A 25757-nucleotide genomic window follows, 5' to 3' on the forward strand; every position below is an offset into this window, starting at 1 on the left:
GCCGCTGCTAGCATGCGATGGGAGCCGTGTCCGACTATTTGTTTTGCGTCCAAGAGCTGATTGAAACAAGGATACAAGCAGTTGGTGGCATAATACCAGGCACAAAGAAAATGAACTGCTTGTCGAGGTTTGTTTTTGGGATCATGGGAAGGATTTTAATCCCTCTGTCTGAGTGCATCCCTCTCTCTCTTGTCCATCAGTGAAGTGTCCACAGCCATTTGAAGTGATGGATGGAGGGTTGGTCTCTCTTTAAGCTGACTGGAGGTGACCTTCAAATTGCTGTTGGTCTCACACCCTCAGGAATAATCCACCCCCTTCCCTCTCTCTCTCTCTCTCTCTCTCTCTCTCTCTCTCTCTCTCTCTCTCTCTCTCTCTCTCTCTCTCACTCTCTCTCAGTTCAATTCAAGTCAACTGCACTTCATTGACATGACAAATTGTACATTGTATTGCCAAAGCATTTACATGAGCAGGACAAATAAAAATGAGAACCAATTGTATAATGAACAGAAAAACAGAACAAAAAGTACAATATATGAATATGTGTGGTGTGTATGTTTGCATATGTGTGTGTGTGTGTGTGTGTGTGTGTGTGTGTGTGTGTGTGTGTGTGTGTGTGTGTGTGTGAGACAGAGAGAACATAGGTGCATCACTGTTTGGTCAACTCTTCCCTCTTTTTTGTGGCAGGCATTGATGTACCTTGCCACTAGTGAAATGCAGTCTCTTTTTTCACCAACTAATTATTGAGCTTATGTGCATCATTCTCCAGCCTTTTGAAGTTGGGACAAATAATTTCAAATTTGGGAAAGAAGTGTTTTCATATTTCATTATAGTTAGGGCAGGTGGTAAAAAGTGTAGCTCTGTTTCTATTACTCCTTGGCTACAGTACAGGTATAACCTGCTCTTTCTGTGCAGCCAGTTCTGTCTGTATCTGACTATCTGACTTTCTCTATAGCCAGGCTGTGGTCACTGAGTCTGTACCTTTTCATATTTTTAATCAGTTTGTGGGCTCTGGCTATGCTCTCTTTCTCTCTCTCTCTCTCTCTCTCTCTCTCTCTCTCAAATACACTCAGCTCTCCATCAGCTATGAGAGATGATTGGCACTTGTTTTAAGAGTCTAAATCAATTTTACCACAATTCCATAAGTGAAGTCATCATTCCAAAAATACACACACTGCTTCATTTAGTTAAAGGGATAGTTCACCCAAAAACATCCTGTCATCATTTACTTGCCTTCATGTAATTCCAAAGCAGTATAACTTTATTTCTTTTGTGAAACACAAAAGAAGATGTTTTAAAAAGGCTTTTTTTTGGTCCATACAATAGGTGTGTTTACATTCACTAATTTTTGTCAGTTGGAATTCTGAAATTTTGATTTAAATGAACCCTAAATGTTGCAGTCTGATTCACATATTCGTTTACATATTGATTACATATAATCCATCAAAACTTGAATGCATGCGTAGTGCCCAGTTGCCACGTTCAGAACCTGGGGAAAACCATAGCGATAATGTCACCGCAGGTATAATTGTCTTTTGTCTTGTTTTTGCCTTTATGTTATATAACCAAAAAAGAAAGCTGACATTTATGTCAAAATATTTTTTTTTTAGCAAATATTTAGTAAATATTCAGTCTCATCCACTGAATAGTTGATGAGACATGAGGTGTATATAAACATATGCTCATTAATATGACGTAAAACGTACATACACATACAAATGACCTAACTGGGATTTTTTTTAATCTGGTTGAGAAAATAGTTGGTTTCAAGCATTTGCATGCAGTTTTTTCCCTGTTGATTGGATGATTGCAGGTCTAAACCACCCCTTTAAAACTGAAGTTTCATTTGGATGAGCTCATTCTCACTTATTGAGGTGTTTACATGAAGGGTTTTCAGTCTGATTGAGCCATCAATACGATTAAAAACTGATTATTTGGGTGCATGTAAACATAAGTAGAGTCAGATTGGTCCAAACAACATTGGACCCAATTGTATGAACAAAAATTTTATGGACATTCTTCAAAATATCTTCTTCTGTGTTCCGCAGAAGAAAATACAGGTTTGGAGTGATGATGACAGAATATTAGTTTTTGAGTGAACTGTCTCTTTAAGAAGAGCTAGTTTGGTTTAAAAACAGGAAGTGTTCTTAACCCCTCTGTGTACATGCAAACAACATGATAAAATTGTTGTAATATATCTGAACATTGAAGTGGCAATACATTATGGCCAATGTAAGAAGTTTCTTTATGAATTAAAACTATTTTTTTACAATTTCTCAATGTCATTGGTGGTATGGTTTCTAATGAGTTGATATGCGGTTGCTAGGGTATAATGGCCCATATCAAAAAAGCCCACCCCAAGTCTTTGTAGTCCCTTGTTTCATTGTCCAAGTTTAATTTGACATTTTTTTTGCCTTTTTTTGTGGTCTTAATGTGCTCTAAACAAGCACCGTAAGTCTGATTGCTTAGAAAAATAATTGCACACCTCTCCACAACATGTTGTGCAATTTGATATAATTGATATCTCTAGCAAAAATTGTGTTAGATGAGCTATGCCCTGAAATTGAATGAATAATGGTGATGCTTGTCTTAGCAAACGCTGTTCTCAATCTCAAATATCTCCTGAACATCCCCGATTAAAGCATTAGTAGGAGACTCTGTATATTATACTGAGTTGGGGTGTCTGAAGGGTTGGGATGTGGATCTCACACATTCTTGCTTGTTCTCTGAGTGATGTAGCATGGCTGTTATTAATATGATTTAAGTAGGCCTGCTTTTCTAATTAGCCTACTCCACTTCCGAGAGGGTAAAAAAAGCTTGTCTTCTCTCAGAGGAAACACTGTTCCTTCCCTCCTCATTTTTTCACTGTTCCCAGCATGCACAGTGACGCTTATTCCAGCTGATGTGTGTGTGCACCCATCCCAAACAAACATTTGTGGATGTCTGTTTGTGTCTTGGTGCACTGTGCTGGAAACAACCTATGATTTTAGAAAAAATGACAGATTCTATATATATATATATATATATATATATATATATATATATATATATATATATATATTATTTATTTATTTATTTATTTATTTATATTTGTGTGTGTGTGTGTGTTTGTGTTCCTGTATGTCTGTATATTTTTACATTTGTCCTTTCCTGTCTACATGCGTTTTGTGAGTTTATGTGGATCCTTAAAGTCAAATGTGTTGTTATTCGAGCTGCTTTTGCCCACTGAGAGAGCTTGTCTGCGAGTTAGTAGAACAAATAGCTGGACAGTGTCTGAGCTGTCAGTCTCCATGTCCCGGAGAAGACACACTCTCTCTCTCTCTCTCTCTCTCTCTCTCGCTGTCTATCTCACTCAATCTGTGTGTGTGTTTGTGTGTAGGCAACACATCTGACAACACACAGACACACTGGCTCATGGCGCTATTCTCTATTCCCCAGATCCACTCAGAAGAACTCACTGCTCCACAGCCACAGGCTGACAGGAAGTGCCACAATCAGGCTAGAGCAGACCATTTCTGACCTCTGTGTTATTGATAAGACATCAACATTTCATAATCCAGCAGTAATCCCATCAACTGTACAGAAGCCACTGCTTTTTTTTTAATCATACATGGCTTGGTGACAAAAATATCATATTTTATTTATGTCAATGTTTTTGTATTTGCCCTGAAATAGAATTAACGTTTTAATCTATCACATGGACCAAACAAAGAGTGTTGTCAGTATTAGATTTAAAATATGTAATGCAAGGTGTAAAATACTAAAGATCCAAAATAGTTTTTCCACATAGTTTTTTTTTTCTCCAAATTAAAACAAAGTTTTAACTAAAAATCTATTTAAAGAAACTATAAATGTATTTATTTATTTATTTTTTTACATTTAAACAAATCAATAAGTTGGTGTTTTGAACTGAAATAACTGATATTTTGAAAATATTGCTTCATTTTATGTGAAAATTCATGCTGAATAAATCATATTGTAATGTTTTATTCTATACTATACCACTGTTCAAAAGTTTGGAGTCAGTTTTTGTTTTTGTTTGAAAGAAATCAATATTTTTAATCAAGCAGGGATACATTAAATTGGTCAAAAATGAAAATAAAGACATTTATAATGTTATAAAAGATTTAAATATATATAAAAAATGCTGTTCTATTGAACTTTATTTTCATCAAAGAATTCTAAAATTTTTTTATCTTGATTTCCACAAAAAATATTAAGCAGCACAACTGTTTTCAACAATGATAATACTAAGAAATGTTCTTGAGCACCAAATCAGCATATAAGGGTACGTTTACATGACAATGATATACTTAAAACTGAGGCATTTTTCCTGAGTTTTCCATGTACAGATGACACCATTGTCAAAACGATCCCCATTCATATGAATCTGTGAAAATTACTAAAAACGCTGTATTCTGCTGGCCATTAGATGGCGATGAAACACTATAGACTGAACATGTAATGCGCATGTGCATGACGTCATTGTTTTCACAGATTCGTGTTTTTGTTGTTTACACGGAGACTATTTTCAGAAACTTGCACTTTGAAACCCGTTTTCAAAAGTTTGCGTTTGCTACCAAAACGCCATTGTCGTGTAAATGAACGGCCAAAACGCATAAAAAGAATGAATAGAATGATCAGAATGATTGCCAGTAAATTTCATTTTAAAATGCATAAAAATAGAAAACAGTTATTTTAAATTGTAATAATATGTAGCAAATGAGCTCTATCTCTCAGTTTGCCTTCTTATGGATCATTAGTGGTCTTTGTATATGTCTGAAACCCCCCCTCCCCCCTCCCCTTCCTGCGGATGTTAATTGAAGTGGGTTGAAATGTATAGCATGTTGCTGAGTAGATGTGTACTCACCTGATTTTTGGCAGCATGATCAGCCATTTATTCCCCTCAAAGATCAGTGCTCCTCTCTGGGGCCTCTTCCATCAGCTCAGCAGCTTGATAAAGTACTTTAAAGCATTATCCTCTGAAAATGAAAAGCCTTGAAATGAGGCACCAGGGTGAATGTGTTTCAGGAGAGCAGTGTGTGGCACAGATAAACTTTGTGTTAGCGTGAGTGATGAGCGGGGTCAGAGGTTAGGACGCATGCAGGATCAGCGTTGTGTGACCTGAGCTGATGGATGGTGGTAGGAGAATGTGGAACGCACTGCTCTGAGTCTCTTATCAGAAGAACTGGACAAGTCTGATCCGTCTCCACTCCCTTCACTGCTGCTCTCCTCTACTCTTGTGCTGTCCTTTGGGGCTGGTAACCACGGAAACACAGCCTGACCCTTCGGCCAGTGTCAATTTTGGTTGTATGTGCAGGAATTTAGCAGATTGAATAGAGTAGTTACAGTATTGCTGTGTTTCATTCAAATTAAATGTGGGATATTGACATTGTAATATTTTCAACTTCCAAAGACTCGACAGATGATGGATAAAGAAACAAAATGGATTATCCGAGCGACTAGTCAAGCTGGTAGGGGATCTAGACTAGATTTTCATGACATACTTGATGTCTTTTTAGTGTGTACTGGCACAACTGTACATTTACATTATGTGTGTTTGTTAAGATTGAATGTAGTATTATATGTAACATACATTATCGTTGGGGTCAGTAAGATTTTTTATGTTTTTGAAAGAAGTCTCTTATGCTCACCAAGGCTGCAAAAATACAGAAAAAAATGTTAATATTGTGAAATATTATTACAATTGAATATAAGTCACTTTTGATCAATTTAATGCATCTTTGCTGAATAAAAATATTAAATTAAAAAATAATAATAATCTTACTGACCCCAAACTTCAGAACAGTAGTGTGTATATACAGATATTATCATATAAATATATCTCCTAACATTTTATTTAATTTTATATTGTATGTTCTTTATAATAAAACATAATGTATAATAATATATTCAGAAAATATTAATCCATACCAACCTCCATAATTCAAATGCCTTATGCATAGTAGTCATCCTAAAATATTGTACAATTGTATTTGTAAAATTGCAATATGCTATATAAATAGAAACAAAAATGACTATACTTTGTTATTAAATAATTTGATTGTACATTTCCAAACCTGGTTTCCATGTTGCAAGTCCAACATCCAAAAGGCATTCTGCTACACTTGTCCAAGTAAATGACAAGTTGACTGGAATTTCATATATATTGCTTGCAATATCTGTGTATATTATAGCTTCCCTCAGTCAAAGACAGTCCTATGTGATCTTACTTACATTCATCAGAAGTGGGACACAGTAATTCTGCAGCTGTTTAGATTATACCTATCCTGCGACAGATTGTAATACGTCACTCTAATTTGTCCTCGAGCCATTATCTGTCTATCCTGTCCCAACCTTTTTATCCTTTCCTCTTGTCTTTTCCCTCCCATGGTCTCTAGTGATGTGCGCTCAGCCTCATTGTTGGTTGGAGCCTGACATGCGCTGATGATGCATGAGCTTGGCCTAAGGCTGATGACATCATCAGCTGTACAGGCTCAGCGTGGTGTTTATGTGCATATGTGTGCATTTGATGTTGGACATGTTGGACTCTTGAGCTCATAGGCCTCTGGCAGTGCAGGGGGAAGGAGCTGTAAAATTCTGTAGAGCACCAGTCCTTTCCTATAGTGGCCATCATCTGGGCTTTTATGCCCTTAACCCTCAGGATAAAGTTAAAAATGGCAGCAGTACATGTTAGGCTTTAAACAGCACAGAAGCAACGTGTATACCAATAAAAATGGAGTCTTTTATGAATTTAAGTTTTAAAACACATTTTATCATATTTCATAGTCATATTTTAAAGGGTTAGTTCACCCAAAAATTCTGTCATTAATTACTCACCCTTATGTTGTTCCAAACCCGTAAGACCTTCGTTCATCTTCAGAACACAAATTAGGATATTTTTGATGAAATCCGAGAGGTATATGACTCGTCCATAGACAGCAATTTAACCAACACTTTCAAGGTCCAGAAAGGTACTAAAGACATTGTTAATAAAGTCGACGTGACTGCAGTGGTTTAACCTTAATTTTATGAAGTGACGAGAATACTTTTTGTGCGCAAAAACATTCTTGACTTCTGTGTCACTCTCATACGTTGTTTATGTCCAGCGATTCCAGGTTCTATGTCAGAATGCTGACTCATTATTGGCCGGCTCCTGCGTCAGCATCACACGCATGCGTCGTGCTGCTCATGTGATCAGCTTTGGCCAATACTGAGCCGGCATTTGGACGTAAACACTGAAGCCTTCACTGTGCTTACTGCAGCCACTATGTAAGGATAATGACAGAGAAGAGAAGAGATTGTTGAATAAAGTCGCTATTTTCATTTTGTTTTTGTGCACAAAAAGTATTCTCCTCGATTCAGAAAATTAAGGTTGAACTACCGTAGTCACATCGACTGTTTTAACAATGTCTTTAGTACCTTTCTGGACCTTGAAAGTGTTGATTAAATTGCTGTCTATGGACCAGCCATATACCTCTCGGATTTCAGCAAAAATATCATAACTTGTGTTCTGAAGATGAACAAAGGTCTTACGGGTGTGATACGAAATTTGGGTGAGTAATTAATGATAGAAATTTCATTTTTGGGTGAACTAACCCTTTAACTTTTACTGAATAGCCATTGTTTGGAATAACTATATATAATTTTATTATTTAATTTTATATCATTTTTTATATTATTTACATTTTCATTTTCAATATATGTATTTTATATATTTTAATATATTTATATTATTTTACATTATATTTTAGGTTAGTTTTGGCATTAACAGCTTTTGTATTGACATCTTGTTGTCAATGCTTTAGCCTGTTTTTTTTTCTCTCTCTCTCTCTCTTTCTGTGAAAACCCCCCAAAATTACAACATATCTAGACACATTTTTTGGCAAAAAAATCTGAATTTCAGTATAATATCAATCCTAATATTATAATTTTGCAAACTTTTATAAAAGGAAATGACCATCTGTGTGATTACATTGTTTCGAGTTATCGAGAAAAGAGAGTGAGAGAAAGAATGTGCAGCTGTGTAAACAACAGGTTGATTCATCAAAGCCACATCGCGTGTTTTACCTGTGTGGACAGGAGCCGAATTGGACCATTGCCCTGTTTCCAAGGCGACCCCAATCAGAGACGAGTACTCTGTTCAGGCATGAAAACATGGAGAGCGCAGGAACCACCCTGAGCAGCATACTTATGTCTCATACTTAAGACAGATTGCTATAGGGTATGTGTTTCACTTGTACTTTCCGACTATGATAACACCACAGCAGAAAAAAAAAGTGTGGAATGTGGAGTGTTTTGTCGTAGAAACACATAGTAATTATTCGATTAGGGCGAAGCGTGTCCCCAGTGAGTCAGAACAGGATCCAACAGGTCAGGAAAGAGCCACGGTGGCAGGGACGCCTCGGAGCGCACGCTTGTACGCGTACGTGGACACGCGCCGAATATATTTGCATATGAATGCCGTTTTACAAGAGCATCCTCATTATTACTCCACAGCAGATGATTTGAGAAAAAGCTTTCTAAGATTTACAGTGTCACATGCCACACATAGCATTATGCGCAAGGTTTAGTAGAACTAGACTTGCATAACCATAAACTTTCAGTCCCAGATGCAGCATTTCAGTTGCACTAGAGTACACAATATAAAATGTTCCAATAGCTGGCATGCCCCAATCTGATGTTTGTGTAACTTCCTGCAGTCATTGCAGCAATGATGCATCCTTCACTGTCTATGATAACCCACAATCCTGGGCATGTATTTTGAGATTTGATATAAAAAATAAACATGCAAAAAAAAAAAGTTAATTTAGAAATGTAGATTTTTATTATTTTTTTTAATGTATATTTTATTTCATTGTTAACGTCACAATGAAGTGGTAGTTGCAACAAATATTTTCTTCCATATTGTGACGTACATCCGAGTATAACTTGGGAACTTGGTTCTATCCATCGGTTGTTGACTGGATTTTGAGATGTGGGTGTTGCTCTCATAAATGGAGGGAGATCTAAATGTGAGCTTGAGGTCAATTACATACTTGAAGCCAAGTATGTTGTCCCATACTCGGAATTTGTGCTCTGCATTTCACCCATCCAAGTGCACACACACACACACAGCAGTAAGTATTGAACACACACCCAGAGCAGTGGGCAGCCATTTTTGCTGCAGCGCCCGGGGAGCGATTGGATGTTATGTGCCTTGCTCAAGGGCACCTCAGTTGTGGGTACTGAGGTACTGAGATTCCAACCTGCGACCTTCGGGTTACAAGTCTGACCCACAACTGCTCCAGCTGACTGACTTGGCCACAATTGACTGACTGAAGTCAGTCATTTTACTGGAAGATCACATTATGAGTTCTGTTAAAAAAGATGACACATTTACATTAGATTTGAAATTATCAGCACAAGGCAATATTTATTAACTGTATAAAAGTACTATGGCACTTGAGGCCATATTATATGATGTTTTATTAACTCCCCCAAGTACACTCACCTGGTACTTGGGGGAGTACTCTGGGTTCGGGCCAAATTCCGAGCTCGGAGCCCTCCCCTCAGACAGCACGTCAAATACGCATATTTTTTATTCTATCTGACTATTTGTAAGTGTGAAATTATAAATAAAACGTGAGCACATTATAGCATAGCCTCTCTTAATATTGTGTATGCGTAAGATGCGCCTCCAAACTACATGGTTGTCTTGAGCCTGTGACAAAGTCTGTTTTTGTGTGTTGCTGTGCTTCCTGAAGCACAGAGCGCTGTCATATTAAGGTTGATGTGTTGTTTGTCTGAGCGGACGTCTCATCTGCTCCCCTCCCCTTCCAGGTGTTCTGTAAAATGTTTGACTGTCTGCAGGGGGCTTCAGCAGAGGTAGGTGCAGCATGGAGTTTGGGATAGTGAGAGAGACAGAGAGAGAGCTGACTACTGATTGCACGACTGATCGTGAAATGGATCTAACAGCTGCTGGTTGCACATGGATGCTGTGGATCTGTTTGCTTTTGTTTGCAGTGAAGTCTCTCAGAGAGTGGTGCATGACGGTTCTGTTTTTATATTGATGTATGTAGATACTTGACAATTAACCACCAGTGACATCTTCTGATCCTTCTCCTCTTTCTGAGTACTCTTCTTTCCAGCTGATTTCTCTTAATTTCCCATCCCTTTCTCTCTCCGGTTTTCATTCTCTCTCTGTTTACGGCCCGTTACCCCTCTAATCGAGGCCCTGGCTGTGAGGATACTCCCTCTCTAAATGAATCTGGAATTAGAAGCCCATCAGCAGGGCATTCTTCACTGCTTAAGCAGATCTTCATTCTCTATAAAGCTTTAATGTGCTCTTGCACTCTGCAGCTAGTAGTGTATCCTATATGTATGTTTGCATTTGTATTTGTGTGTGTATTAAGGATGGACATGAGAACCCAGAAGTGACAGAAATAATCAATAATAAAACAACAATAATGTGACTTGATTATACTTTAAATATACTTTATATCAAAATGAAATTCAATAAAAACTGCATAAAGATTTGTGGTTACAGTGGCATTTTCGTGGGTACCTTATGGTCCAGTTAACCAGAGAACTTCAATGGTTAGTTTACCCAAAAATGAACATTCTGTCATTAATTACTCATTAATTCACCTGTAAGACCTTCGTTCATCTTCAGAACACAAATTAAGATCATTTTAATAAAGCAAGATAATTAACACTTTCAGATGCCCAGAAAGCTACTAAAAATATTTAAAACAGTTCATGTGACTACGTGGTTCAACTTTAATGTTATCAAGCAACGAGAATACTTTTTGTGCGGCAAAAAAAAATATATTTTTTTTTCTTTATTCAACAAAATCTAGTGATAGGCGATTTCAAAACACTGCTTCATGAAGATTCAAAGCTTTACAAATCTTTTGTTTCAAATCAGTGGTTCGGAGCGTGTATCAAACTGCCAAAGTCACGCCCCCCAGTGGTGAACCATTGAAATTTCATTACTTGTGACGTAATGAAGCATCATTCACTGAAATCACATGACTTTGGCAGTTTGATGTTAATTTGTGTTCCGAAGATGAACAAAGGTCTTACGGGTGTAGAACGACATAAGGGTGAGTAATTAATGTCTGAAACTTAATTTTTGGGCGAACTAACCCTTTCATCATTCATCATTATTTTTTATCATTCAGACTTTTTTCATGATCTGAGAATAGAGTGTTTTTTCCCCAGTATTTCATATTTGAATATTATAAATGACTCCAAATCAATAATTTTATATTTTTAGGCAACCATAATTCACATGCTTTGTAGGACTGTAGTTTATACCCTCATAAGATATTGTGTGATATTGTGTGTGTGTATCTGCAAATTATAGTGTACTTCACATCAGTGTGGTCATTTATCTCTGTCTCACTGCTCTTTAATAGATAGGATCTAGAACACTGAACCCCTCATCTGCAGGATCTGGAACTCATCTTGAGCATCACCTACTTCCTACAGAGCCGCTGGTAAGGAGTGACTCTCAAGGCAGCAGTGGCGCCTCCTGCTGACCGGTGAATGCACAGAATTGGCACGTTAGACATAACTCTCATTAACAGCACAACCAGCAATCGTGTCTGCATGATCGCTGCTCTTCACAGCCTGATCTCATGTCTAAACAGGGCGTGAAAACGGTATGAAATGTGTTTATTTGGCATCTCGTATTTTTAGACTGAAGCCTAGGCGCCTCTCAAGGTCAAACTGAGGTATAACTGTACTAAATTGGAGAGCAGAGAGTGTGTTTATGTGTGTATGCATGCTTTGGCACAAAGCTGAATGACATGTTTGTTTTCCCCCTCTCCATTTATCTAACCACCAGCTCAGTGGGTCTGTAATGAGTTATTAGCTGCTGGTCAGGCCTTTATTTCCAGCACCACAGGCAGCATTAGAGTAGAAGCCATATCAGGAAGTGATGGGTCTCTAAGATGATCTCTAAGAGGCGTTAATAGCACACAGAGATTTGCAGAGTAGCACAGATACTGATCTCTCATTAAAGGCCATTATATCTACACTTCGACATACCCTCACACATTTCGGAGTGATTTACAACCCAAGCTTTGTGTACCCTGGGGGTACTTGGAAAGCTTTTAATTTTGTGAACATAAAGCCGAAATAACTTTAATATCTATATTTTTTATATAATTGTAAAATTATAAATTGTAAAAAAATATAAGAATTATAATTGTATTTAAAAGTGATGACGTCACGCATTTTTAGGCCAAAACATTTTTTGTCACATACAGCAAACATCTCCTCACTTTCCGCTAGCTGCCTGTCCCCTGAACACACTGTAAAAAAACGCGGTCTCCACAAGCTCCGAAAACGGCAATAAAAACAAACTGGTGCAGCCTGGACCACGAATCATAATAAACATGCTCCAGCCAATAACCAACAAGAATGATTTTAAATGCGCGTTCATGACTGTTTCAGGAAGCACGGAGGGGAGGGGGAGGAGGAGGAGGAGGGAGGGTCTAACTAGCCTCTGTTTTGTTCGATCGTCAACAGGAAGTTACTCCACCCAGGATCACTTAGAGCATATTTAACATTTATAACATTTTAACATTTATAGCAATATAACTGGGTGCCATTATCATTAAAGTGATTGTAAAGCCCGGAACACACCAAGCCGATGCCAACGAACTAGTGGCGACGAAAGCAGACTGTGGGGTTGGCTCAAGTCTGCAGTGTCTGGGTCCAAAGTTGCCCTAACACACCAAACCGACACTCGATACCCAACGGCCAAGTAGCACGTCCATTCTGCGCTTGCGTAAGAGGAAATGCCTTTTTGTACCAGCAGATGGCAATAGCTTAACAGCCAATCAGAATGATCGACAAGCTCCGACGCCGATTCGACATGTAAAATAAAGCAGATGAGGACTGCCCAACGGCCGACCGTCAGCTTGTTCCGGCATGTTCCGGGCTTGTTCCGGAGTGTTTTCAGCATAAAGGTTATGTTTCTGACAAATATTGGCCAGAAAAAGCATATAAATAGAAAATAAAACTGGGCCCAATATAGATCCTTGTGGAACCCCGCATTTCATTAAAGCAGAGGAGGAAGAAAAATTTCCCAATTCAACAGAAAAAGTCCTCCCGGAAAGATACGAGGCAAACCAGTTAAGAACATTCCCTTGAATCCCTGCCCACAGTCTTAAACGCTCCAGAAGAATTTCATGTGCTATAGTGTCAAATGCAGCAGTCACTGAAGAGTGCTTTGTGACCTCTGACCCCACTGCTCGATGTCATCGTGAGACAACAAGAGCGCACCCTGTTATCCAACAGTTCTCTTTGTCTCATGCAAAATTGCTTGCTCTGCTGTTAAATGCCTGGTATCTGGGTGATATTTGGCTTTCACCCACTGTCCCCCTCTAATTTCTCACCCACATTCCAGACCCCTTGATAAATGGGTGTTGTATTTCACCAGCATGCACACGGGTCAGCGACCCCACACTGCACTGTACTTCAGCTGGGGTAATGGATGTGCCCCCAGTGGCCGGCTGAGAGGAGAGGTCAGAACAGCCGACCCTTGCACTACCCTAACTCACCGACAATACCACAACCCTTGAGATCCACACATCACGGTGTCTCAAAAAATGTGTCCGTCTCCGTGAGCATTTGCCCTCTACTCCAGGGGCTAAATGAGGTGTGCTAGATTATATGCCGTGGTGAAGAGACAGCCACAGTGCCAATCCTTGCTTTCAAGTCTCTCACACAGATCAATGTGATGTTTATCTGTGGGTCAATGGAGTTAATAATTTCATCTGACCTGCCTGAACTCTATAAGCACCACTGCAATGCAGCAGGACTGACATGACTATCCATGTACTACATGATGCTGCTGTCTAATGGTGTTTAAAGCATAAAACACTTTCATGATCTCTGTCTTAAAGACATTGACACACTGATTCATGTTCTTACAATTGAGATCCAGGCGTGATCTTTAAATGCGCTCATGCATGGCTCTCTCTTCTCGCTGGAGCCTCCATCAGTGTCTATTTTGTGTAAGTTATGGGGTGGTGTGGTGTAACGGTTAAAGCTCAGGGTTTATAAGAAGAAGGTTGGAGGACTAAACTCTGCAATATGGGCGTTCCATGAGCTACCATTGTTCCCTTGAAGTTCAAAGCTCTTAATCACAGGATGTTCCAGGGGAATTGCCCATTTCTGCAAATGGCTTTGCATAGTGCTGTCAGATAAATGACCAATATTTTTCAATAGATATGATATCAATAACTAGAGAGCTGATGGCTGATACCATGCCCATGTTTATTATATAGGCCACTACTATACTTACTATTAATGTATTTTTTCTCAGTGTGTCACTCAAAAGCTATAATGTGTATTGTAAAAAGGCTGTGGATTTGAGATTTGAGTGAATGTGGCAGCATATGGAATAGAAGGGACTGCAGAACTTGGAGTTGAGAGAAACCAGAGACTGCATTTCAGACCTCATAACTGATCTCTGACCTCTCCCCCTTCATCTCAAGCTATTTTCATTATTAGTTATTTGCTGCTGCGGTTTCGCTCAGCCATCAGTTGTTTCAGCATGTCAAGCCATCTTTTCTCTCAGAATACAAAACAAAGTTACAAGAATACATGTGAATACAAATTAGAAAATATAAGGATACATTTGAACAAGAGGAATTCCATGAATAAAGGTCCAGTTCTGTCCACAATATTTGATGGTGATTTATTTTTTAGTAATTGTAAACTTTTTAAAACATTTAGATGCATAATTTATTTATAAATATTTATACACATTACTGTTCAAAAGTTCAGGGTCAGTAAGATTTGTTTTTGAAAGAAATTAATATTTTATTCGTCAAGAATAAAAAAATTCGTCAAAAATAAAAAAGTGTATCACAGTTTCCACAAAAATATTATGCAACACAACCATGTTCAACATTGATAATAATAAGAAATTAGCCAAATCAGCATATTAGAATGATTTCAATTCAATTTAGTTCAGTTCAATTCACATTTATTTGTATAGCGCTTTTCACGATAAATATCATTTCAAAGCAGCTTTACAGAGAATGCATGTCAACATCACAATTTAAGAATGCAGTTAGCAAACAATGTAATAATTTAGGCAATTAATTTACAATCACTGTTAGCAGTTAAACTGAATGTAGAAGCAATGAGCTCCTGGAAAAATTAATTACATTAACAATAATTAGGATATAGAAATTGGGCAATGTGCATGTTGATCCAGATGATTGCGTCTTCTGAAGTCCTCACTGGAGTTGGCGCCGTCTCTTCATAGGATTTCTGAAGGATAATGTGACTGAAGATTGTCATCACAGAAATAAATCACATTTAAAACATTGTAATACAAAGCAGTTCTTTTAAATTGAAATAATATTTCACATTATTACTGTTTTTAGTGTTTTTGATCAGATAACTGCAGCCTTGGTGAGTATAAGAGACTTCTTTCAAAAAAATCACAAATATCTCAACATATTAATTTAGCTTGATTAATTAAAACTTGAAAAAATACCTTGTGATAGAGTATTTATAATCTTACAAAAATGTACTTTAAAGGTGACCTATAATGTCCCTTTTACAAGATGTAATATACTGTAAGTCTGTCTATAGCAGCTCAACCCCCTTTGTTGCGTGTTCTCATTTATGTAAATTTTAGTGTTAGTGATTAGCCTGACTTCGTCATACTCATATTCTAGGCAGAATTTGAGTCTGATACTGCTCCATTGCACTTGAATTATGGGGCGTGTCTTAACCGAACCAGTAAAAAAAAAAAAACCTCTGCACTCAATTGGATAGACCTACAACCAATCAGAGTAACGCAGTAAGTGACGTATGTTGAACTTGTACTTAAACTTTTGCCGAATCGTGTTGGAAGGACGGCAAACACATCTTTCCCATCGACAAATGCCTTGATTGCGGTTCTTTGTTCGTCTTTTAAAATTAATGCGCTGTCGATTTCTTTTATTACAGACATGATAGCGGAATCTAAACATCTTACTTCTCCAGCTGCAGTCATCGTTGGTGAAAACGTGAAAACGAAGCGCTCTTTGATGACGTAGGTGGTTACGTAACCGCAGATAGCCTGTCCATTATCGATTAAATCCCGCCCTGGCAATTTGATTGGCTCGGCCTTCTGGGAGCCGAGCATAATTACTCCACAATGGATCGAGTCCAGACCGAACTTCCCGTCCAAAAAATGTTGTGGGCGGGGTTCGGGCTGGCACCCAGGCTAGTTAGTGATGTCTTCCTGACCCAGGAAGAAGCTTGTTGTAGTTTCTACCAACCGTTTGTTGTAGTCCTTAAACAGCAAATAGAGTACCTCAGGGATGACACATTTTTGTAGGCAAAATCCGGAAACGAGTTAGCATTTTAGGACTTCCGGTTCCAACGCCGTAAAGTCTATGGGTTTTTTGAATGTGGTTAACAAAGCCTCTAAATACTTTCACGTTTTGATCTACGACATAAAACACACCAGTTATAACCCACTTGTGATTTTTTTAACTTTTACTGTGTCTTAAAATTGGCGGTTGCTAACAAATTGCTAAAAGGGACTACTTTCTTTGGCGGGGACTTTAGACGTCATCATTAAAAACGGGACATTTGGACAGCATTTCTCATGAAAAAGTGGATAAGTATTCATAACAGCACAGATCATAATCAGCGAGCATGTTTATAAATAAAGTTGTTTTCTAAATAAAGTTTGTGGTGGTGATGACGTTGATCCGCGACCGTGGTGTGCTGTAGTCCGTTTATAGCCTACTGTTACCCTTCATATCTGACGACTTTATTTAGGCTTCAAAATCTATAAATGTCTTGTTAACTTGTAAAGATTATATTGATAAACAAAACGTGTAAGTGTCATAACCCTTTGTTAAACACAGAGCTTATTTTCTGCGATTTTCCAAAAGTCTATGGGAAAAATCATAATCAACAACCCCTTTTTAGAAAAGGCCACCCTTTTCATATCATGACTTTTTTTTGGCTATCTAGTATACCTCAATTTATCATTGAAAATCAGTAAAGAGTGGCATGAAGACTAATCAGATGAAATTAGACAGGAGTTGGACGACAGAGAGACTGCTAATGAGATTACATTAGATGGTAGTTACTGATGGCCTGTCAGCTCTGGCTATGGTGGTCTTTTCTCAACACTTCCTCGAGACCACCGCTTATTGCCTTATCCACACACCTGGGACCCAGAGACTCGGTTTCTCACACTGACTCGTTCATTTTCAAGGGCAGAGAGTGAAGTCTTGGATACACAGGGCCAATACACACACACACATGCAGTGAAACGCAGCAGACTAGAAATAAACGAATGAAGCAGTGTATCAGGCAATTGAGTTTATATCAAACGTTTCTCATTCCCCACAGATAGCTTCAAACAGCTGTCTCGTTCTGATTACAACTGCGCTTTTTATTGTTGGAAGCACATTTCTGAAAGTGGGAAATCGCAGTGATTCGTAATTAACCTTTCAGACACTGAAGCTATTTGTAAGAGAGCGTAATAACACTGTTAATGTCTGGGAAGAGTATTACCTCACAATTCTCCAGACAGATAGTTTAATGGAAGGAGCTTAATTAAAGCGGTTGTTGTGGAGACCCTTATTCACTTCGGTTGTATGGTTGAGGTGAGGTTCAAGCAGAAAGGGCTACTTGGACAAACCCGGCCCATGGGAAAACGGTCCCCTTCCTGGAAGTGATGGTCGGAGAGAGTGGCGTTCTGCTAGGGTTAGCACCACATTCCTGCATTCCACTGAGAGGGGGAGGGGAGGTCGGCTAATACTGCGTCTGTGTCCGTCTGAAGGAGACTTGTAGGATTGTTTGGAGTTTTTTGGTGTCTCACGGCATGTGTTTGCGTGTCTGTGTCTATGCATATCTGATGGGTCTCTTTTCTTAGGTGTTTTAGAGTTTAGTCACTCTCTAGCTGCTGAGAATGCAGAAGTTCTCACTAGATTTATGGATTAGTGTGTGTGAGTTTAAGTCTCACATAAACTCCCTTAAAGCAGCCCTTAAAGGTAAAAATGATTCACAAAGAAAATAATGTTCTTAAAATGATTTTAAGAGTATTTTAAAGGTTCAGATTAGGGTTAGTCTGTTCATGTAAAAACAATAGAAGTCAATGGCATGTTGTCTCATTTAGATTGCTCGGTAAATGTAGTCAAAAAACGGTGGTAAACATCCTGAAAAACAAAGGATGAAAGATTCTGGAAGACGAAACATGGGAAAATTAAATGGGAAAAATATCAAACCCCCAGAAGAAAAAAAAAAATAAAAAAAAAAACTTTTCCAGACATCCCCACACTACGAACTGAAAAACTGGAAAGGGGCCTCAGTTATGTTTCAGCTTGCCAGTTGACACGTGTGATGATAATTATTATTTTATTGGGTGATTTATTACTAATTTTGAATTTTTTTATTTTTATATTTTATTTTAATGTATTTTTTTATTTTTTACTAAATTTCTTTTTATATTATATTTAAAAAAAAATGTTTACCTTTTTCCCCTTCATTTCTTTTATCTGTATTCATTTACATAATATTATTTTCTGTGCTGTCTGTTTTGTTATTGTACATACTATATACACTTCAGCAATATTGTAAATCTTTACACAGTATTATTAAATTTTATTTAATTTAATTTACTTTTTTCATTAAAGGTGCCCTTGATTCAAAAATTGAATTTACCTTGGCATAGTTAAATAACAAGAGTTCAGTACATGGAAATGACATACACTGAGTCTCAAACTCCATTGTTTCCTCCTTCTTATATAAATCTCATTTGTTTAAAAGACCTCCAAAGAACAGGCAAATCTCAACATAACACTGACTGTTATGTAACAGTCGGGATCATTAATATGTACGCCCCCAATATTTGCATATGCCAGCCCATGATCCCAACATTATGAAAGGGATTACACGTCTGGATCTGCACAGCTGAAACATCAGACTAGGTAAGCAAGCAAGGTCAATAGCGAAAAATGGCAGATGGAGCAATAATAACTGATATGATTCATGATAACATGATATTTTTAGTGATATTTGTAAATTGTCTTTCTAAATGTTTCGTTAGCATGTTGCTAATGTACTGTTAAATGTGGTTAAAGTTACCATCGTTTCTTACTGTATTCACGGAGACAAGAGCCGTCGCTATTTTCATTTTTAAACACTTGCAGTCTGTATAATGCATAAACACAACTTCATTCTTTATAAATCTCTCCAACAGTGTAGCATTAGCCGTTAGCCACGGAGCACAGCCTCAAACTCATTCAGAATCAATGTAAACATTCAAATAAACACTGTACTTACACGATTAGACATGCTGCATGACGAACACTTTGTAAAGATGCATTTTGAGGGTTATATTAGCTGTGTGAACTTTTTTTATGTTGTTTAAGGCAAGCGGGAGCTCTTGGGACTTGGAGCGCAAGATTTAAAGGGGCCGCGTACCCTGAATCGGCTCATTTATAATTATGCCCCAAAATAGGCAGTTAAAAAAATGAATTTAAAAAAATCTATGGGGTATTTTGAGCTGAAACTTCACAGACACATTCAGGGGACACCTTAGACTTATATTACATCTTTTTATAAAAAGTTCTAGGGCACCTTTAACATTTTTTTTTTTTACCTTGTTCCCTTTTCCCCTTTATTTCCTTTATCTCTTTGTTTACTGCACCAGATTTATTTTCTGTGCTCTCTATTCTGTTACTGTGAGTATACACTTCGGTAATATTGTAAATGTTGACAATCATGCCAATAAAGCTCTGTTTAGATTAGGGTGAGAGAGCACTTTCCAAAGGGATCCAGAAACCAGAGAGCATCAACAACAAAAAAAAAAAGATTAAAATGAAAAATCAAATCAGCACTATCTAATTAACCAGCGGGGTGCCCAGGTTCATTTATTGCTCTCCTCCATCTCTCCCTTCCTTTTATATATATGTGTGTGTGTGTGTGTGTGTGTGTGTGTGTGTGTGTGTGTGTGTGTGTGTGTGTGTGTGTGTGTGTGTTGGGAGAGTAAAGGAGGAGGTGCTGATTGGAAGGCTCTCTGCATTTTTGAGACTGTGTGAAATAAACACACACACACACACACACACACACACACACACACACACACACACACACACACACACACACACACACACACACACACACACACACATACACACAGATTGTGAGTAATATCCCCAGCACTCCTTGATTATGCTCAACTCTCCATAATGCCATTTACTTCCTGCCACATTAATGCTAATCTTTTTATTGCAGTGAGGCTGAGAAAAGTGAGCTAGTCGTCTAGTGCTGATGTTGTTCCCTATGTGTGTGTGTGCTTATTTTGCTTGCTTTGCACACGCCATAAGTCTCATCCTTGCAACTTTAGATTAAAAGAGAGGAAGACTGATTCACTTTGTGGTTTTTAATCATCTTAAAGTATTACCATGACTGATAAGAGGACAAATAATAATGAGAACCCAAATCTGAAAACAAATATAATTATCTATGGAAATTAAATTTCGGTAGTGGTCTGATCAACGCTGTTACTCCTACTGTGTGTGTGTTAAGTGTGTAAAATAGGGTCGTAATTTAGATTATGATTGATTTTCATAGGGGCTAGGTCTTGTTTTTTCCTGTTCTGTACAAATACAGACGCTTATCCTCCGTTTGTGGATAAAGGAAGACCACAAACACTCCAGAGGGGATTTTGGAAAGCTGCCTATCTGCCGGTTACTGCATCTGCTGCAATGTCCTGTAGGACAAATCATTGTCATTTTTGTGTAGTACATGTTTGTGTTTTTAGACCTGTGCTTTGAAGCAAGTGTGTGTGAATGTGTGTGTGTTCACGTGAGTGTGTGGCTGAGGATTTTCTCTCTCCTTCGTCATAAGTAGTTAAAAGACCTCAGTGACAGACTGCGCAGTGGGCCTGACAGTCCCAACAAAGAAAGGAACTCTTTATTCCTTTGTCCTTCAAAGCTGCATGAATATTGCTGTTGGCTAGGGGGCCGGATGTCTCAATACAAGGATGTGCATTGTTTTTTTCTCAGAGCAGAGACTAGAGCAGTGCATCATGGGCAGGATGCTACTGCCACTGCTGTTGTTTTCAGGAGCTGCATTAGTAATTCTTGATGATGTGGCATCAAAGAATTAAGCTCCCAATACAGCCCTCATTCAGACACAGGAAATGCTTTGAGTGTTTCTCTTGACTTTGACAGTGATCTTGGGGATTATTTTAGCCAGACTTTTCTAAGCATTCGTCATAACATAAAGATGTCAAATGTCACTGCCATTTGTGGTCATGTCACGATATCAATGGATTCAGATTACTGGAAGGGAAGCAACACTTGTTGATTGGAGAGCCTGAAACTTCTGAACTTATTTTTTTTTAACTGATGCTTGTAGGTCTTCATTAGGGTTAACATAAAATATTCTATTAAATTAGGAATGCACAATTTATCAGTATTATATTGGTTACAGGACAATATAATATTTTATTTTTCTAAATTTTCAGAATTTATATACTTTTTTACAATTAGATTGCCTTTGCGGTCATCAGACACTCACTTTAAGTTATTCTTTAAAACGTACATACTGTACATTGTAATGTTGTGATGTCTAAATTCACTTAGCATTTTAAACGATTAATTTTAGTTTTTGAATTTTTTTGATTTTTGGTGTAATTTTTCATTAATTTAGAAAACGATTGTATACAATTAATTGGACATTTATCGGTTATCTTTTATAACTTATATCGTTTATAACAAAATAATTATTGGCTTATTGTATTGGCCAGAATTTTAGTGTTGGTTCATCCCTACTTTAAAAACAAAATTAAAACCATTTTCATTTAAAATCAACCAGTTGGTTAGTTCATATAGATAGGAATGCATGACATCCACCAATTAAAAACAGTAAAGGAAAAGTAAAGTTCCAACCAATGTGAAAATAACACCCGTTTGTGTTATGTCAGACCCAATGAGGACCTTTGAATACAAAAACAAAAGGTTAAGTGTTGTACATTTGTATGTTTTATAATTTCATATTTATAATAATAGTAAAAAACCTATAGGTTTGGTTTGAGTAGGACAAACTTAAATTAAACAAATTAGTTCAGTCAAATTAAGTTTTATGTATTTATATATTTACCACTTTCTTTTTCTTTCAAGTTCACAGAACTAATATGTCTTAAGTAAACTGAACTGTTTAATTGTTTTGAGTTTTAACTTATTTCTTTTAATTTAGACAAACTTAAGTTTAAGTGAAACTGGGCTGGGATTTCTATTAAAGAGAATATCCATATTTAACAAGTTATAAAGTAAAATATCTAGCTTTCCCCAGACCTCCTTCCATATTCAAAGTGTTCATATTCAGAAAGTGTAAAACTCTTGCAGTTCAAAACGCTTACGCTACGTCCTACACCTTCCACATTCAACTTACGAAAGAAAGCACCGCCAGTTACGCTTTCTTCCTAAGTTGAATATGGAAGGCAGTCTAATTGCCTCAATTTTTTCCAACTTATTCGGGTTTGCAGTGTAAGATAATATAGTGTGCCAGTCCTACACATAGTGTTTAAAATTCTTCTCGTTCTCGACTCTTGGCTCTATTAAATAAATCATCCTGTTATTCTGAGATATATTCTAGTTCACCTTCCCACCAGAATTTTCCAGCAGATTCTTCTGGAATTTAGAGGCCTGATGTAGAGAGATCCTAACGGAGATGTTTTACTTCTTGGAACAGTTCAGAGAGCTGGAGAGTAGAAAAAAAATAGAAACATTACCTTGATTCAGAGGGAAATGGGATTTCCATATTCACATTATCTGACCCACATCTGTATCCCTAAATGCTTGGTCTGTTCTGGGGTGGCCGGGACCGATCTGACTTGGCTGAGCCTTTCTTGCCAGAATGCCCTGAATCTCATGACACGCGCGGCATGCGGAGGGTTACAGAGGCCACGGGGCAGCGGTCACGGTTCCAGGGCCGAAACACTGCCAGTTGAACAACATTGTGTGTAGGTGTGACAGCCTGACCAAACCGAGACCGGGCTGCTCGGACACAATGGACCTACTGTTCCACACTCACTGAGCCATAATACTCTCCAGCAGAGGCTAAAGTACGGAAGACGTCACATATATTCTAGTCAATGAATATATTATATAGAACGATTTCAATCTTTTCACAAATGGGTGCAGCGGTCTGTTACACACAGCAAAGATTGTCTCGTTTTCACCTCTATAGTGCTTTGTGACAGGCATTTAGACCTCTCACCTCCAGACGAGCGTCGCCCAACACCCGCCTCTTTCCGATATGGATTGTGATTAGTGGGCGCTGACGGAGGGGGCTTATTAGCTGAAGAGCAAGAGGGGGTGGGGCGCTAATTGAAATGATGTCTGATGTGATAGCCTAATCTCTATGGTGACAAAATCCATGCACACTTGCTAATTTCAGTGACAGCTCTGATGTCACTCAGGCTTAGCTGACGGGAATAAATAACAAACATCCCAGAAAAGGTTAGAAGGAGAGAATGTAGTCTCAACCATCGAAATCCATCTTGCGTAGCAGACACCCCGTAGTGCAAGATGAAGTGCTGCTCAATTGTCATGGAGACCAGACACGACACCTTGTGGCTTGAGAAGACTGCCACTGCGTGAAGATAAGTGCTTTAAATTCCATGGCACTTTCAATTAGGGAGAATCTTGCTTATTTGACACCAGTTGTGCAGTGTAATTCATGGCTTCAGGGGATTGTAGTCGTTTAGGTATGGGGGGGATTGTGTCTCAATTCACACTCTGCCTCTCTAAAATGTGATTCAGTATATCGTAAGCATGAATTCGGTACTAAAAAGGGCTTTGATACACTAAACATTGGGACCCTGATGACTCAATTACCTGTGACACGATAACAGTGTCAGGCAATAAAAGCACTAGTGTTTGATATCATTGCTGTATAACACATCTTTGTTAAAAACTACAGATCCATTATGAAGTATTTGCTTGTCTTTCATTGTTTTTTTTTTTTAAGCAAGATAATGCACATACACTACCGCTCAAAAGTTTGGGGTCAGTAAGATTTTAAAAAATAAATAAATTTCTGTCATGACAACTTTCGGAGAGATTGGTATGGTAATAGAGATTGGGATTGTAATGGATATGGCAATGTTACTGTATTTGGTCTTGGCAGAATAGATCTGCTACGCTGCTGGTGCTGCAGAGCAAGTACTTGCTACTGCAATACATTCACAGACATTTCTGTGAGCATGTAAGACATGCTGCTGCACATGTAACATACAAGAATTAAGCAGATCTATACAGGTGGAGCTGGGGAAGGTGGAGGGTTTCTGAAAGCGCGCTGCAGATTGCTAACACTTGTTGGTCCATTATAAAGCTTAAATGTGTCAGGATATTTATTAATGTAACTCAGATTGTGTTCATCTGAAAGAAGAAATTCAAACAAATACCGGTATTTGTTTGAATGATGAGCCACAGCTCATTGGCTGCTGATGCAACAGCAACCAATTACAGTAGCTGTGTTAAGTAGATAATGATGTAATTGCTACCAAATGAGTTAAGGACCTATCAGTCTGCACCATCTAGAGTTTAATGCCAGAACTAGGTAAAAATGCTTGGTAAGCATAAGAGACTTCTTTCAGAAACATTTAAAAATTTTACTGACCACAAACTTTTGTACAGTAGTGTACATGATGGACATTAAAGAAAATGTAATAATGTATGACCAAAAAAAAAACAAAAACTTATCCATATTTTTTTTCCCCATACATTTGCAATGAAAGTTAATGTAGTCCAATATTGACATTTACTAGTTGGGCCAAAAAAAAAAAAAAAAATCAAAATATTTCCTTTTGTGTTCCATAGAAGAAAGAAAGTCATACAAGTTTGGAATGACATGGAACACCATTTACATTTGCAAATTAGTACAGAATTTTCTTTTTTTGTGTGAATTATCCTTTTAAAAACAGAAAAAAAACAGCTGTCTTTTTGTGTATTTACAATATTTTTCCAGTAAATTGTGAGCATTTGCTGCTTTTATGAATTTTAAAGTGCATTCTGCATAATTCTAGTGAACATTTTAAGTGCACTGTATTGATTTTGACAATAACAAAAATGTCTCATTGCCTAGCTGCTGCCCTTAAGGGTGAGCATAAGAGTAGTTAATCCAAAAATGTATCATAATTTACTCGTATCCTCATGTCATTCCAAACTTGTATAATCTTCTTTCTTCCGCCGAACACAAAAAAGACACGCCTTAGGATTTTTAAGCACATATCCCAAATTGAATTGGTAGCCTCTGCTACATTTTCTCCACAGGGTCATCTATCAAATCATGTCAACAAGTGATATTACAAAACTGGCTTCAGGTCAAATTGAGAGAATATTCTCTGGCAGGATAGAGCAGGTTTTGAGCGTTTCCAGTGAGGCAGGGTTCTCCTACCTTACTGACCTCTCTCCTGACCTCAGCGCCAGCTGACGATGTCATGGCAGTTTGAGGACAGTGCGTCTCTCTTCTATCACCTCTCATACATTCCACCTTTTAGGAAGGAATGGTGACTTAGTTTATGCCTTTCTTTCATCTGAGGACTGGGATTTCTATCTGTTATTTGCAAATCGCAGAAGGCGGTCCATTAGGATGTGCAGCATTTGCCTATTTACCGCATTGATTTAAATGTGGATCCCAGTTTGACCCCCTGACCTGGTCACTCCCTCACGGGAGAATTGGAGAATGATGTCATGCTTTGAAATTCCTGGTGAATTGTGAACACA

The 25757-nt window shown here is 37.9% G+C and overlaps 1 protein-coding gene across 5 annotated transcripts in view; it reads left to right on the top strand.

Annotated features, from left to right (window-relative positions):
• The window catches only part of bcar1 (BCAR1 scaffold protein, Cas family member), a 103713-nt gene that overhangs the window by 21722 nt on the left and 56234 nt on the right, over positions 1-25757 (top strand). For 2 of the 5 annotated variants that reach the window (XM_067390413.1, XM_067390412.1), the window contains 2 exons: positions 9820-9864; positions 11400-11480. The exons of 1 other annotated variant lie outside the window; for it this stretch is intronic. In XM_067390413.1, coding sequence (XP_067246514.1) covers positions 9832-9864; positions 11400-11480 — 114 coding nt within the window. In that variant the 5' untranslated portion in view covers positions 9820-9831. The remainder of the gene's footprint in view (positions 1-9819; positions 9865-11399; positions 11481-25757) is intronic. 2 more of the 5 variants (XM_067390417.1, XM_067390414.1) reach the window with 1 other exon arrangement.

This window comes from Chanodichthys erythropterus, chromosome 7 (genome assembly GCF_024489055.1).
Source record: "Chanodichthys erythropterus isolate Z2021 chromosome 7, ASM2448905v1, whole genome shotgun sequence".
In the NCBI taxonomy this organism is placed as follows: Eukaryota; Metazoa; Chordata; class Actinopteri; order Cypriniformes; family Xenocyprididae; genus Chanodichthys; species Chanodichthys erythropterus.